The 16312-nt window shown below is 33.0% G+C and overlaps 2 protein-coding genes across 2 annotated transcripts; one reads left to right on the top strand and one right to left on the bottom strand.

The window, feature by feature from the left end:
* Positions 1 to 357: 357 nt before the first annotated feature.
* Positions 358 to 6354, bottom strand: LOC141712138 (uncharacterized). The gene is made up of 9 exons (XM_074514954.1): positions 5823 to 6354; positions 4928 to 5065; positions 4262 to 4399; positions 3699 to 3836; positions 3135 to 3484; positions 1647 to 2391; positions 1449 to 1545; positions 1268 to 1322; positions 358 to 589 (listed from the first exon to the last, which is right to left on the bottom strand). Exons 1-9 carry the CDS (start codon positions 6217 to 6219, stop codon positions 527 to 529), a joined length of 2121 nt encoding a protein of 706 aa, XP_074371055.1. The 5' UTR covers positions 6220 to 6354; the 3' UTR covers positions 358 to 526.
* A 7070-nt stretch (positions 6355 to 13424) lies between these two features.
* LOC141714119 (zinc finger BED domain-containing protein RICESLEEPER 2-like) lies at positions 13425 to 16184 on the top strand. The gene is made up of 7 exons (XM_074517656.1): positions 13425 to 13493; positions 13790 to 13842; positions 13884 to 14114; positions 14158 to 14374; positions 14518 to 14927; positions 14995 to 16054; positions 16131 to 16184. The coding sequence occupies exons 1-7, from the start codon at positions 13425 to 13427 to the stop codon at positions 16182 to 16184; spliced, it is 2094 nt and encodes a 697-aa protein (XP_074373757.1).
* The last annotated feature ends 128 nt before the right edge of the window (positions 16185 to 16312 follow it).

Below are 16312 nucleotides of genomic sequence, written 5' to 3' on the forward strand. Positions count from 1 at the left end.
AGAATATAAAATAGAAAATTATGTACCATATATTTTTTTTCTGCAAAATGTAATCCCTTTACTTTTTCTAAAAAACTCTGGAACCCTGGGTGAAGATTCTTTGTGTAACTGGTAACATTTTATGATTAAATAATCTTATATATGATATAAATATTCAAGTAAAATCCATACACGCTTCTTGTAGATCGGATCCTTGGTGGTCCGGCCTTCTTTCTAGTACAATCCATATCTACTCATTAAAATTCAAGTCTCAAACCCCATCAGATCTCCGTCTATTGACAAGCCTATTTGAAACAGTTTTAAATTTTTATACATTAAAACAAGACAGACCCATTGTAATAAATTATGTCCAGAAACCAACACAGAACAGAAATTGACATTGTTTGGGAATGGGATCGGTCTTCAGTTCTCACACTAATATCTGAATAGGTATTACAATAAAGATGTATGTAATATAATCAATAATCACAGAACATATCTGTTATCATCACAGATTCACAGTCTATAATAAGCCTAACTTGAGTGTTTATGTGAAAAGATACTCTCCACCATACTCGCGTATAATTACAGGAACACTTGTGGCTGGGATCTGCATAAAATAGAACGGAGCATTATGCCAATGATACAATTGATATGCCTTTAATATACAATTCTGACATCACTAGTGTGACAAAGGATTAATAATATATTGCACTGGTGCCTAGCTACACTACATCAGAAAACCACTAAACGAACGAATTTTCCATAATTCTAAACACACATTGATAGAATGCTTATAAAAATTGCTAAAACCAGAAACTCGAGCAAAGAGTTGCATATTAGGTTATAGCCAAAAACATAAATAACAATACAAATCAAGAGCACCTGGAGAATTCCCATGCTCTTCCAGAATATCAAGTGACCTTAAAAAATCTAATAATAATATTGATAAAATTAAGTCTGATCTTATTCAAACAGGTAACTTGGCATATAATAGCAGTTAACAATCTAACAAACAGATTCAGGTAGACTTTCAGTAGAATAGGGTATAGTATCTATATGATAAAATAAAACAATTACAAGCATGCATGCAAGTTCTCAAGGCTGCCTAGTCTCAACAAAATAAATGATCCGCAGGTAAATTGGCAAGTACTATATAATTACCTCGGGCCTGTAATTTAAAAATTCTTATTACTAGATGAACAAATCTTATAAAGCAATGATAAAGAATTCTAGCAGAAATTATGACAAATCAAGTAATTATTATCAGCTGTTTACATCAACTTACCATGCCATAATCTGTGATGATTACTGATATGTAATCTGAAGGAGTAATGTCATACCTGTTCCATTTATACAAAAAAATCAACAATATAGAAAGGCATTCTGGTTATGACAGAGAAATAAACAAAAAAAGAAAATTCCCCATCGATTTTCACTTTCTCCTGAATATGTAAAATACAGCTTACAGTAAATTCAGATGCTGAAGACCATTTTTTTTCACTGAATCATCAAGATAATGTATATCCACTTCCCCAGGAACCTTACTTACAGCCCTTGGATCATCTACAGACATTTTACAATGCTAAGACATAAAGACAGCTCCAACAGAGACTGCAAAAATAGTAAAGAGACATAAAGACAGCTCCAGAGTTTGTAAAACATACCAAGTTCATTACAGCATACCGAGTCAAGCTGTACCCTCTCATGAAATTTATATGCTTCACAGCATATCATGACTGGAACACGGTATTCATGTGCAACCATAGCTACACATGCGGTCCCAATCCTCGAGTACACTGTTCCATTAGACAAGACAGAAGCAGCTCCCAAAAAAACTTTTGTGATCTCATGCATGATATAAGAGATGGCATTTATATGAGTATATGTGCAGCTCACACCATTTCGGACCAGCCTGCGGACTAGTGCTTGACCTTCTAGCTTAGGACGCGAGTCAACTACAACAACTCTGAATATTTTACCAAGTTCATGAGCCTGTAGAAGAATCATTTCAACAACAGAAGATGAACCATATGTCAGTAGAACATCCCCGTCCCTGATTTTTGTAACCGCATGTTTTACTATAATCCTGTCTGCGAGTACTATCTTCTCAGTAATGAAACGATCTATATCTGAACTTATAGAGGCTTTTGCTTCTGACTCAGAAATGTCCGGGGGTAATTTAGTAACATGAGCCTTCAGAAATCGAATTGCATTTCCCATGCTTACTGAGAGAGGCCTGCACTCTATCAAAAAAGAAACATAACTATTGATCTTGGCTATCAAATCTCGGTTAACAGTTTTCTCCAGTGGTGCAGAGTAGTCTTCGATGGCTTTCTGAAATGCTTGAAGCATAGCTATACATCGAGAATTGGCCCCGCAGACATCTCCAGCTAAATATTGTAATCCAATCTGAAATCAACTATTGCATGTAAATTTTACAAGATATTAATAATTAATATTTGTTTCAAGAGTATAGGCCTATCAAATATCAACTAAGGCCTCGTTTGTTTTACATTTGCCTATTCTGACCTTCCTTTGGCAAATTAAACATCAATGGGAATAAGTTACAACTAATTGTTCCTTTGAAGACGAATTATTTATGTTTGCTTCGCAATTGTGTAACTATAAGTTACATAGTTGATTTTGTTAAATTAAATGACTATATCACTCAAAATTTTCAAATAATAAAAATAAAAAAGTCTGTCACTTGTGCTGACCATAGGACAGCTAGGTGACCAAGCTCCTGTATTTTGGTGTAAATTTAAGTTCCTTAGTATGTCTTCTTTCTAAGATGTCAAACCAAACATAGTAACTAATTTAGGTAGTAGGGAACGTCCAGTTACATAGTTAAGTTCATTGGAACAAACAAGGCCTACACATATTACTTCTCACCTTTTGTGAGTTCAACATCACATAGTAGCTGAACTTCATTTAAAAATCCAATATTAATTTTAACTTAAACAAGTTTGACCTTTAAAACGATACCACTAACCAAATATGCAATATACTGGCAAATGGAACATCATTCAACTATTGGAAACATATAACAGAAAAACTACTATTGTAGATCAGAATTCAAACTCAAGTCAGGGTTGGCTAAAATATAAACGTTATCACAAAGAACTATTCAACTATCTGATATAAAGTAATACCTTGTAGACAGCAGGATGAATATGTTTAAGTTGAAAAAACTTGGTCTCCAGATCAGGAAGCTGAGTTCCACGCTCATATTGAGGCAAATGCAGAAAAAAGTCAACCCTATTTCTGGCTTCAACTTGTTTGACTACAGAATGCTTTTTAGCTTTCTCCACCCGGCTTTTATCATCAAACTGCATGCGAGGGGTAGGCACCTCCTTCTTCCTATCCTTTTCTGGAGGTCGATCGCCTATCGTCTTCTCAGAAGATGCCATTAAAACATCCTTCTTTTGTCTGGAATGCTTTACTCCACGAATCTGGACAGATGCTTCTTTTCCAGTAGCAGCAGCAGATAGTTTCCCTTCAGCTTTGAACATGCAGATAATGATTTAGTCACATTTTGCAATATCAATTCCAGGTTATTATTCATATAGATAAATTATGAAGGGAGTGAAAAGAAAGCATATGACATAGACTTGTCAACTTCCACCAAAGCAGGGATATAAATCTTTTATCATACAGGCAAAAAAAAACATTCAAAATGAAAATATAATGTTCTAAAGTTTAACTTCTAGACATACCCGTTAAGCCTTTTCCAGCTGCTTTCGCAGCTCGTTGAGCCTCTTGCAACGCCCTCCTTTCAGCTTTTGTAGTTATATCTTTTCGAGGCTTTGAATCTGATTTCATGGACATTTCAGCAGGTAGGTCACCATTTTTTTCTGCAGGTAATATACATCTTTTCTTTAATAATGCATGTAAACTGATGAGCATAAGTAAAGTACATATGTCTTCATATACAACTAAAAATGCCACATCAAAATTTAGATGGTGTTTGTTGAGGTCACATCGATACCTTAGATCAATTAAATAGGTGCAATTATACCTTTTATTTTGTTAAGTATATGTAGACACTTATCTACCAATCCATAGGAGGAAAGGACTAGGAATAAGATATGTCTACCATTTCATTCACTCTAAAAGTTGACAGCAATAATAAGCTTCATAACTAGGGAAGAAACAAGAGCACAAAATTCTAGAAACCCCTACAGCAAACTTGGTGAATAGGAGTGAATCAATCAAAAACTTAGTGGTGATAAGAAACCATACAACACGAAGACATCACATTCCGAGGTCAAATACATACCACTTGAGCCTTTTCCACAAGCTTTAACAGCTCGTTGAGCCTCTTGCAATGCACGCCTCTCGGCCTTTGTTGTTTTTTCTTGTAACGGAACTGAATCTGATTTCATGGACATTTGAGCAGGCGGATCACCATTTTTTTCTGCAGGACAGGTTATACTCTTTTACAACGATGCATATAAAGATCATAAACTAATAAGCACAACTAATCCAATTAGTACAAAAGTTTCCACGTACAAATTAAATATACTACATGGACATATCAAAGCTACTTGCTGAGTTTAATGCAGCACCTTAACTTGATCACACATGCCCAGTTATATCTTTTATTAAATATCGGTATCTTTTATTATATATCAGTAGACACCTACTTAAATTTATTTAAGCATCTATAGCAGAAAAGGAATAGAATAGGACATGTCCAACACTTCATCTAGTCAGAAGGTCAAGATAGTAATATACAACCCGAGCCAAAAGACTACTACCTCATGGATCATTGTTTCTTTTCGTTTATCTGTGTCATATATTGACATCGTAGAATTCTCATATAAGTATATACAAATATCAAGCCTCAAAATTAAAAAGGGAACAAGCCCCCAACATAAGATGTATAGAAATTCCTAGAAACATTTTGGGGAAAATCAAATACTAAGGTCAAATTAACACGCACCAATTAGTCCTTTTCCAGCTGCTTTTGCGGCTCGTTGAGTTTCTTGCAATGCACGCCTTTCAGCTTTTGTTGTTTTCTCTTTAAGTGGATTTAAATCCGATTTCAATGACAATTCAGCAGGTGGAACTCCATTTTTTTCTGCAAATTATAAACTTAATGTTCAATGATGCATATAAAGGAATATCAGAACTAATTCAATTATTACAAAAAATTCTGCATCGGTATATACATATCAGAAGGGCATCTAAGAGTTGCTTGATGAGTTCAATATATCACCCAACTTAATGTTATAGATGCAATTTTATCTTATCTTCAAATATCAGTAGACATCTAATATCTAATAAGGAGAGGACTGGGAATAGGTGCCAACACTTCATCTAATTAGAAAGTTGACAACTTACATTACCGAGAAACTATTACCACACTGTTTCTTTTCAATAATCTCTTTGCGACATCAAGCTGACACAGCTGAGCACGTGTCTGACTCGCCAGGTGGATACAAACTCGCAAAAAAGAGCAATTCAGAGGTACAACTGAGCGAAGTTAATCTATTAGTGTGAAATACAGACCAAATTTTACAACAAGCAACTTAGCCTTAAACTTCAAAAGACAAATCTAATGAAATATCTCTCAATTCTTAATCTACATATCATTCAAAAAACCTAGTTCCATGAATAAAGACAATATGAAATTCTATTAATAAAAAGCATAAAATTCATGAAAAAAAACACCTTCTATCGTTATCATATCACAGAAAATTCTAGCAATTCGAAACAAACACGTACCGGATACCATACTACTACTAATAGTAATAGCTAAAACATAAGTTGAGTAAACAATTTAATAAAAACTGCAAATACAACTAATACGCTAACTCAAAATTTAAACTTCATACCGAAACTCAACCCGTGAAGATTCTTTTTCGATAAATTCCGAACCGCCCTATCAAATCCACTACTCGGAAGCGACATTGGCAACTTCCCGCGAATCCAATTCCCCGAATCCTCCGAAAACTCACCATCTCCAATCCGACTCGACAACGACGACATCGAATCACTCGGATCATAGCTTCCTATACGCACAAAATCAAACTCCGATCGCCGATAATCAAACTCCCCAACCGGAACTTGAATAGCGCGTGTTACATCACCGTAAGCACGGCGCGGCGGCGGGATCATCACCGGCGGCGAGTCGAAGGGACCGGACAGAGTATGGTCGGGTTGTGGAGCGAAAAACCCGACTTGGCGAAATTTCGGGTCGATGACCCGGGAAGAACGACGAGTAGGATCCATAAGAAGAATTGAAAAGAGAATTAGGGTTTTGAAATAGAAGGTATTGATAATTGTGAGTAAAGAGAGCCATTTGAGAGTATAAAATTTAAGCAGCCATTGGTGAGGAATAAGAATTAAGTTTCTGAGGTTTTGAAATTGGGTTGGATTAGTTTATAAAGGAGGGATTACAATTACAGAAGGTGGCAGGTAGACCTGGCCACTTGTGCGGTCCGTGCGTGCCGGGCCGCACACGGGTTGAATACTCGAAACATCGACTCTGAACCGGCCTGTTAATGAACGAACCGGGCTTGGGCCGTGCTTGAACCGAGAAAATTAAACTCGTACTCGGTTATGCGTGTTATTCGCGGGCTTCTGTGCGGGTTACTCGCGGGCTTCTGTGCGGGTTACTCGCCGTTTCCCCTCATTTTGCAGGCTGCGGGTTATTCGCCGTTTCCCCTCATTTTGCAGGCTGAACTACTATTGAACTACTAATCTGCGAATATTATAATTATAATATTGTTATTTGTTAGTGCGCAAGTGGGGGCCTAACCTAGTCCCCTCCATTCTTAAAAAACAGAGGCGCCTTTATAAATAAATGAATTAGGTAGTTTGGTAGTGTTGTTATGAATGAATAAAATATAAAAACATCACAACTTCACAGGTGTTTTGCTTTTATTATCTTTCTTGGTATTAGAGCTGCTTTTATTAATTTATTACTATTCATTTTTATTTACTAGAACACATAAGAATAAATATCTACTTGTAAGACGAAAGTAAAAAAAATACATTTATGGATTTAGTGTGATCTTGTAATTCTTGAAATTATGGTTTTGCAGAAAAAGATTAATCTAATTTGTTCTTTTTTTGGTTTTGATGTGATTTATGTATACCCTCTGGTTGATTATTGATTAGTAAATTAGTGAAGTTTAAAGTAATTAAAAGTGAGTATATAAGTTTTTGATTGGTTATTGGTTATTAGGCTTGCATGGATTGTGGGTTTTTTTATGTTGTCAATCATGGAATCAGCCAAGAATTTATGGATGAGATTTTTGCACAAAGCAAGAAATTCGCGGGCCGTGCGGTTATTCGCGGGTTGCGGTTCCTATGCGGTCCGTGCGGGCTCGGTCCTGGTTTTTTGTTAATCGATTCGTAATCGGCTCGTTACTTCGACCGACTTGTGCGGTTTTGAACCGGACCGAACCGGGCCGAATAAATTCGGGTTTTAGACCGAGCCGGTCCCGGACGGGCGGTTCGAACCCGCACAAGTGGCCACCTCTAGTGGCAGGGGCCGGGTCAGGTTCAGATTGGATATTGTAAAATCCAAATCCAAATTCAAATATTTTCGGGTTATCTAAATCCAAATCTGTCGGGTTTTGGATTAGACCGGGTATTTTTCGGATATTCAAAATTATGAATAATATAATCAAATTTTAATATTATTTATTATTTATACATACAAATACTATTAATCACATTATATGATAGCTAAAATTAAAAAAAAAATAACTAATAAGCAGTTAAACATATTATATTAAAAAAATAACTAAAATATGTTTATAACACAATATTTAATATTTAATATTTCATATTATTTTTATAAATATATATAAAGTACATCTTACATAATAAAAACTGATTTTGAAATAAAAAATTATAATTCCCTAAATAAGTATTGACAATCTTGATAATAATATACTATTACTTAAACAATACAAGAAAACTATGTAAATTATATGTATAACATCTAAAATATTACATATAATCTATAATAAATGTGTCGGGTTTTAATCGGGTGTCGGGTTTGGATTGGATTTCGGATCGGATATCGGTTCAGTATAGTTGAAATCCAAATCCAAATCCAAATCCAAAACTTCGGGTTTGGTATATCTAAAATTTCGGGTTTCGAATCGGATATCCGTCGGATCGGATTAATTTGTCATCCCTTATTTTCAATTTTTTTCGATCTATCCTATAGCGAAACATGATTTGGTTTATTCGGTTTGATTAACACCTTCTAAAAAAGGATCTTAACACCTTCTAAAAGTTTAAATAAATATAATTTTATTAAAAAAAATCAATCAAGTATCTAATATAACTATAAACTCTATAAATTATTATCCTACTTAATATCTAATTATACTCAATTTCTTTCTTATATGTTTTTTAGGAAATCAAACACTTTCAAAATTAATTTTAGTATTATCAACATATCTACACTATACTATTATAAACAAAATATGGTTAGTTAACACTTTCCGAAAAACGCTTATCATTTTTCATTAAAAAAAATCTACGCTACAATTGTTCATCCTGCAAAATAAAATAATATATTAAAATAATATATAATTAATTTAAAAAATGTCATATAGACAAGCTAATCACAGAACTAGCTACTAAAAACTACTCCACTGGTCATTTATATTAAAAACATATTGGGATCGCAAAATTAATAAATAAATTTGAAAAAATAAGATTAAATAATTTATTTAAAATTAATATCATAAATTAGAAAAACCTATTTATTTTATTTCATAATTTACCTTTTATAATAAAAATTAATAATAATAATAATAATAATATGATAATAAATATTAAAATTAAACCATGCATCACGTTGGTTATATGTTATTTTAAGCGTAATAGGTTATTTTAAGCGTAATAGGTTATGATTGGTTGTTAGTTTAATACCTTCCTAAAAAATTGTTAACACGATTTTCAAAAACATTATTAATCTTAAAAATAAGAAAAAACATGTATCTTTGAGTTCTTCTAAAATTAATTCAAATTATAATTCTCTCTAACTCTGAGTCGGAGAAAAAATAATTCCATAGTAAATTAATTCTTAATAGTTAATACATATCAAATGAACACAAATACTAAGCAAAATATGGTTTTGTTTAGTTGATTAGTTAACAGTTTCCAAATTTTTTAATCATTTTTGATTAAAAAATAAAAATAACATTCTACGCTACAATTGTTCATCCTCCGGACTAAAATTATATATAATTAATTTAAAAAATGTCATATAGACAAGCTAATCAGAGACTACTAAAAACCTACTACATTGGTCATTTATATCAAAAATATATTGGGATCGCAAAATTAATAAATAAATTTTAAAAAATAAGATTAAATAATTTATTTAAAATTAATATCATAAATTTCAAAAAATTATTTATTTTATTTTATTATTTACCTTTTATAATAAAAATTAATAATAATAATGATAATAATAATAATAATATGATAATAAATATAAAATTAAACCATGCATCACGCAGGTTGTATGCAATTTTAAGCATAATAAGTTATTTTAAAAATAATAGGTTATGATTGTTGTTAGTTTAATACCTTCCTAAAAAATTGTTAACACGATTTTCAAAAACATTATTAATCTTAAAAATAAGAAAAAACATGTATCTTTGAGTTCTTCTAAAATTAATTTAAATTATAATTCTCTCCGAGTCGGAGACCAAATAATCCATAGTCAATTAATTCTTAATAGTTAATACACATCTGATGAACACAAATACTATATTTAAAAATTAAATTAAAAATACATAAAATTGAAAAAACACAAAATTTGCATTCTCTTAGGGTCTTACATAGGTTAACATGAAATTGGAGTTCGCATGTTTAAGAAACACCGATAACTAAAAAATTGATATTTTCGAAGTAAAAAGAAAATTTGAATTTAGGATTTGTACACTAAAATTTTAGTTATAATATAAAGAATTTATGGTGTAAGTATTAAAATATGAGTAGTCATGTCACAATTTTAATATCTTTCGATTTTAATAATATAGTATTGATATGTGATGGTATTATTAAATTTTATAATAAATATATGAGAATCGTTATATTCAATATGAATAATATTATAAATCTTAATTTTTTAAATATCCAGATTTGTAGCTCGCAATGGTTGGCTCAGTTGGTTAAATAGGGGATAACTATCCTCTTGGTCATAGGTTTGAATCCCACAGGAGGCGAATTTATGATTATGCCTCATGAGTTAGAGCATCTCGCTTAAATGTGCTTTACCTTGGTTCACGTGTTTTGCAGGCTATTGCGTGAGCCCGTAGGGTTTACCCAGTGCGCACCCGAAGGGTAGCGGCTGCGGGTTACCTATGATTAAAAAATCCAAATTTGAATCCGTCAAAAGTAGAATATAAAAAATATATGTTTCATTAATTTCAATAATACATAATTATTAATTTTATTTTATTATCTTCTTTTTTCCAAAAAATATTATATAAATAATATTATTATGTTAGAAATAGCCCGTGCATGCACGGGCTATAGGCTAGTACGGTATAATAACCGGAATGTGTATAACTTGGTATGTTTTTTGATTGGTTTGATTATCCTTATTCATGACCGTCGAATTTTTTTAATCAAGTGCTCAGGACCGTTAGATTCAAATATTAAGAATATAGACTACTAAAACCCTCAAGTTCGAACCCCACTAACAATAAATATTTATATTATTATTTAGGCTTATTAACCTTTTGGCCCCTGACATTTATGTGTTTGTACCCATAAACACCTGAATTATGCGAGCGTACCCATGGACCTGCAAGAAATGTATTTTCATACCTTTTAGCCCCTAACCCGATATTATCATGAAAATGTTATATATCGGATGGGCAAAACTGCCTTCTCACATAACATTTATGATGTTTCAGGTTTTATATACTGTTTGAACCCTAAACATTGGCCCTAATACAAATTTGGGATATTGAGAGGTCAGATTAGGGCTATAAACGAACCGAACTCGGACGAACTTGGATGAACATTTCACGAACACGAACAAAAAATTAACGAACCAAACATTGTTCGATAAGGTTAACGAACAAAATTTTGGTTTGAACTCGAGTTCAGTTATTCTCGAATCGAACACGAGTTGTTCGCGAACCTAACCGAACCGGTCTCGAACCCGGATAACAACGAACAGCTCGTTAGAACTCGATATAAATATGATTTTTTGGGCCTTTGTGTTTGAAGCCCAATCCATATAAGTTATATAACCCAATTATGTAAACATAAAACATAAGCCCAATCAAAGAAAGAACAAAATTAAAATAAAATTCATATCTACGACTACAATACAACTACTCTTACTCTTACTCGTGCACGACTCACGAGACGACACTACATCCGACGACGGTGATGACCGACGAGACTCGAGGGGCTGAGAGGCGAGACGGGACTCGATTGTTTGGATTAGGTATGAATCCTAATTATAAAACACTTTGATTTTAAAATTAAGTTTTAGGGTTTTACTTTTTAGGTATGAAACACTTTGATTTTAGGGTTCTCTGGATTTTAAAATTTAAAATTAAGTTCGATTGTTGGGTTGTATTGTACATGTACTTGTATATACGGTATACCTATTGTTTTCAACAACAAAAAATTGTGTGGACTTGAATTGTGGAGATGGGGTATACAACTTCTTGTGGCTCTGTTATTGATGGGTTGCGAGGCATAAAACGCAGCGGATAAACGTAAATAAAACAAAAAAAAATTCGAAACACAAAAACAGGATCCATGTATAATATGGGCGGATTATGGAGATAACGAATCATACATTTCAAGAGCCTGACTTTTACGAATTCAACGGAGATCCTAGCTATCATGCTTTGTGTCTACCTCTCGGAGAAACACCTCTATGGTATCCACACGAGCACTTCCAAGAACGTCTCACGAACTTGACTACGGAATAGATGTACTAGCCTCCTTCTTGACGATCCGAATTGCCTCTGCCTCTCTTTGCTGCTAGGGTTTTCTTCAAAAACGTACTAACCTCTTTAACCTATCATTATCTATTATAATGGTTGATTAAAAGGCCCATAACAGCAAAGCCCAACCCTAGTAGGTATAGGATTAAATAATAAAAACGAATTTATATTATTTAATTAATAACTAAGTCATACTTAATTATTATGGGCAAAAACATTCCCTTTAATTCAAATTTATATTATCTCAATTAAGTCTTACTTAATTATAATAAAATTCAAATAATCATCAATTAATTTAAATCCATAATTTAAATGAAGTGCTCTATTTGTGCGACCCTATAGACTATTATTTAATTGGCAATAATTTTATTCCTAACAAATTTATAAACAATGAGCGGTATTTAGTAATACATCATTGTTACCCAATTAAACAATAATTAAATCATGATTAGATAAAACCTTTCATGATTAATGTTTTTCGTGTAATATAATCTCTTTAACCATACATATTAAAGATTAAACTCGAGGCATGTATTTAGTCATCCTCTTCAACATTTAATCCGGGTTTACTTGATCCATGAGTAGACTATCAAGACAAATCATTATTTGAGCATGACCATGCTTTTTATAATCTCACTCAATCAAGAGGCCAATAATATCTCTCCTAATTATATGAGGGTTAAATCCTTTATCTATCATTCATATTTCTCATTCGACTCATGATATACCCGATGTCCACTTTTATCATCACCCGGTCAAAAGTAACTTTTAATGTAGTCAAAGTATATTAATCCTCGTATAGAAATATAATGATTTCAAGTCAAAGGATCGTTACACCATTATCACTGTGAGTCTTTCTTATGACTTTATTAAACATGAAGAATCTCACTGTGGGTCTGTCCAGTACCATGTACTCTCACATGGACCTATGTATTGACTTTAGTATCCCCATACTTATAACCAATGAGATGTGGTTATCTTGTCAAACAACATACTAGTCTATCTATGTATTATTATTATCCTATATAATAATACTCGACTAAGGACCTTTAAGAATATGATATATTATATAATCTCAAGTTCAAGTCATTTACTTAAACTATATAATGTGCATCATGATTCTAAGGACATTTATTATGCTAACAAAATATCGCAGTAATTAAGGTCATAATAAATACATTTATTGAATGATCAACTGACATAAAGATTTAAAAGAATAATGTATTGCCTCTAGGGCACCTACACTAACAGTTATGTGGGAGATTGGTTGCGGGTTGGGGGTACAGGTGTTTGTCTTTTTTGTGTGCAAGGACTATATCTTTGGACTATATAATGATGATTATAATTTTCTGACTAATAATCATTGGACTGTTGGTACTTGGTCCTTAAAGAAATGAATGACAGTTCCATATTTGTTAGTGAGAGATTGTTGTGAGATTATCTATGGATTGATTTTCTGTCATTGGTGATATTTAAGATTTAAGAATGATAATGCAGTATGCAGTAGAACATCGTCTTGATATAAATTGTTGGAGTTATGTGACTAAAGTTTGGGTTTGTCATTTTTGCATTGGTGAGGACTTTGATATGGTTTGGTTTGGATTTTAAAATTTAAAATTAAGTTTGAGTTAAGTTTGATAACTTTCTGTCTTTCTCGGAGAAATGATTAATTTTTAGTTGGCAAGATGATTAATTTTTAGTTTGATAATTATGGTCTGTTCTTTTAATTACAGCTTACATGATTGTATCATAAACAAGCTGTTTATATTAGTTATGTTATGTTGCTTGTGCTTAAGCTTTACATAAAATTTACTATGTGAACTTTCTTTTTTGTCGCTTTTGTGATCCAGAAAATGGGATTCTCTGCTGCTTTTTCAGTTCAATTCAGTTGCTTTGTTTTCATGTAAATTAGTAATATTTGATTGTTTAAATAATTAAATGCAGATTGCATCGCTTAAAAATGTCAGGTCTTGTTGGAAAAGGGAAAAAAGGAAAGAGAATGAGTCGGGTAGAAATCATCTCAGAGAATGCTGAATATGAGGAGCAAGAGCATATGGAAAGAAGTCTTGGAGATGAAACTCCATCGGATGATACTGGTGAACAAGAAGAGATCTCCTCGAGAAAAAGAAAAAAACCTGAGATAATTCAGATTCCAGATGCATCGTCGAAGGAAAAGTCTGAGCAAAATTGAGACTACTGCCAATCCATATGCTAAAAGGCAAAGAAAGAAAAAATCTGCATCTTGGCAGTACCTAGTTGAGTACGAAGAAAATGGTGAAAAATGGGTGAGGTGCAAACTTTGTCAAACGCCGATAAAGAGGGACAAGACTTCTTCAACTAAGCAAATGAACAGACATGTGGACAAGTGCAAGGTGATCCATGGAATTGTTAAACAAACTCAACTTCAATTCCAGAAGAGCGAGAATACATCCGAGGTAACACTTGAAACTTTTAAATATGATCATGCCGAGATGAGAAAAACAGTAGCTCATTATATATTGATAAATGAGTTGCCTTTATGCACGTAGAGAGCTTTATGTTTAACGAGGTTAAGAGCTAAGCTACCCCTTTATGGCAGAAAATAAGTAGGGCAACCGTTAAAGCTGATTGTGTGACTACCTATGAAATTGAGAAGAAAAAATTGAAAAAGGTTTTTAAATTTGTTAAAAAAATTAATATAACAACATATATGTGGACCTCTTCAAACCAGAAAATAGGGTATATGGTTGTCACATCACATTGGATAGATTTGGAGTGGAAATTAACTATGAGGGTTCTTAATTTCTGCAATGTCCTACCTCCTCATACGGGTTATATAATTGCAGAGACTCTAAGTAGATGTTTTAATAAATGGGGGATTGATGAAAAAATTAGAACAATTGTTGTTGATAACGCTAAAGCTAATGATGTTGCTTTAAGAAATTTGAATGACACTTTTAGTGTTAGAAACTCACTGCCTGTTGGGGAGAAAATTGTTCCACGCGCGATGTTGTGCACATGTTTTAAACTTATGCATTCAAGATGGATTAAAACCAATTGACTTAATTGTTGATAGAATTCGAGATGGAGTGAAGTACGTGGCTGCTTCAGAAGGTCGTAGAAATAAGTTTGTTGAAATTTCCACGCAATTGCATTTAAAATGTAAAAAGTTAATATTAGATGTTTCAACTCGTTGGAATTCCACATATAATATGTTACAATCTCCCCTTGAGTTTAAAAGGGTCTTTTCACGATATGCTGAATCTGATACGGGTTTTGTAACTTATGATCCTGAAGATCATGATAGGGAAAAAGTAGAGTGGGTATGTTCTATTTTGGGAGCATTTAATGAGGTTACTAAAATTGTCTCTGGGACTCAATATCCAACTGCTAATATGTTCCTGTCAGAAGTGAAAATGGTTAAGCACATCTTAGATAAAAGAGCGTTGGACCCTAACTTGCATATTAGGATGATGACTGAAGCAATGAAAGAAAAATTTGATAAGTATTGGGGGGAATGTAATTTGGTTATGTCGATTGGTGTTGTATTAAATCTGAGGTTTAAATTGAAACTTCCTACATTCTGTTTTCCCACTCTCTATCCAAAGGAGGGTGAATCTGATAGGAACCTTAGTTATTTATCAAATGTCTTGAATGAGTTATACCAAGAGTATGTTACTGCGGATAAAGCTAACAAAAAAGAAGAAGTCGGTGAATCAAGTAGTCAGCTGTCATCTTCTGATTTTGATTTTAATGATGATCCGAGTGATACTCCACAAGGTTTGAATGATTACGAAAGCTTTATTTGTGATAGTGGTGCCATTCATGAGCCTTTGAAATCAGAGTTAGACGATTATTTAGGTGAAAAGATAATTTTTTCTAGCTCAAAGAATTTTGATGTATTGTCGTGGTGGAAAGGAAATAGCGTGAAATACCTTATTTTATCTACCATGGCACGTGATATTTTGAGTATTCCAATGAGCACAGTGGCCTCCGAATCAACTTTTAGTGCATGTGGTAGAGTTATAGAGCCACACTGCTCTTGTTTAAAACCCCACACGGTGGAAATGTTGTTGTGTGGAGCAGATTGGGCCCGTGAACTCTATGGTCTGAAAAAAGTAAATCAGCCAAATCAGGTTTGTTTAAGAATTGCACTGTTGTTATACTTGATTTCTACTTTGGTCGGCTATTACTGATTATTTTTATTTTCAGGAAACTCTCAAGGCCATAGAGATTGATTTGTATCCTTCAAGTGTTACGTCCTGACAAGTAAAAATCAAATTGGCAGCAATGGCAGGTAAAAATTCCAGGTGTTTAGTATATTTGTTTTTATATTCCAGGTGTTTAGTTGGGCAAATATAGTTTGCAACTTAGACTGTTTCATTCCTTTTTAA

Source organism: Apium graveolens, chromosome 3 (assembly GCF_009905375.1).
Source record: "Apium graveolens cultivar Ventura chromosome 3, ASM990537v1, whole genome shotgun sequence".
Lineage (NCBI taxonomy): Eukaryota > Viridiplantae > Streptophyta > Magnoliopsida > Apiales > Apiaceae > Apium > Apium graveolens.

Coding starts and splice junctions, on each gene's coding strand:
- LOC141712138 (XM_074514954.1), bottom strand. CDS start 6,219: ATGGATCCTACTCGTCGTTCTTCCCGGGTCATCGACCCGAAATTTCGC. Junction 3,837..4,261: donor TTGTGGAAAAGGCTCAAGTG/GTATGTATTTGA, acceptor TATTACCTGCAG/AAAAAAATGGTGACCTACCT. Junction 1,546..1,646: donor GGTATGCTGTAATGAACTTG/GTATGTTTTACA, acceptor AAATGTCTGTAG/ATGATCCAAGGGCTGTAAGT.
- LOC141714119 (XM_074517656.1), top strand. CDS start 13,425: ATGATAATGCAGTATGCAGTAGAACATCGTCTTGATATAAATTGTTGG. Junction 13,843..13,883: donor TTCAGTTGCTTTGTTTTCAT/GTAAATTAGTAA, acceptor AATTAAATGCAG/ATTGCATCGCTTAAAAATGT. Junction 14,375..14,517: donor AGAGCGAGAATACATCCGAG/GTAACACTTGAA, acceptor CCTTTATGGCAG/AAAATAAGTAGGGCAACCGT.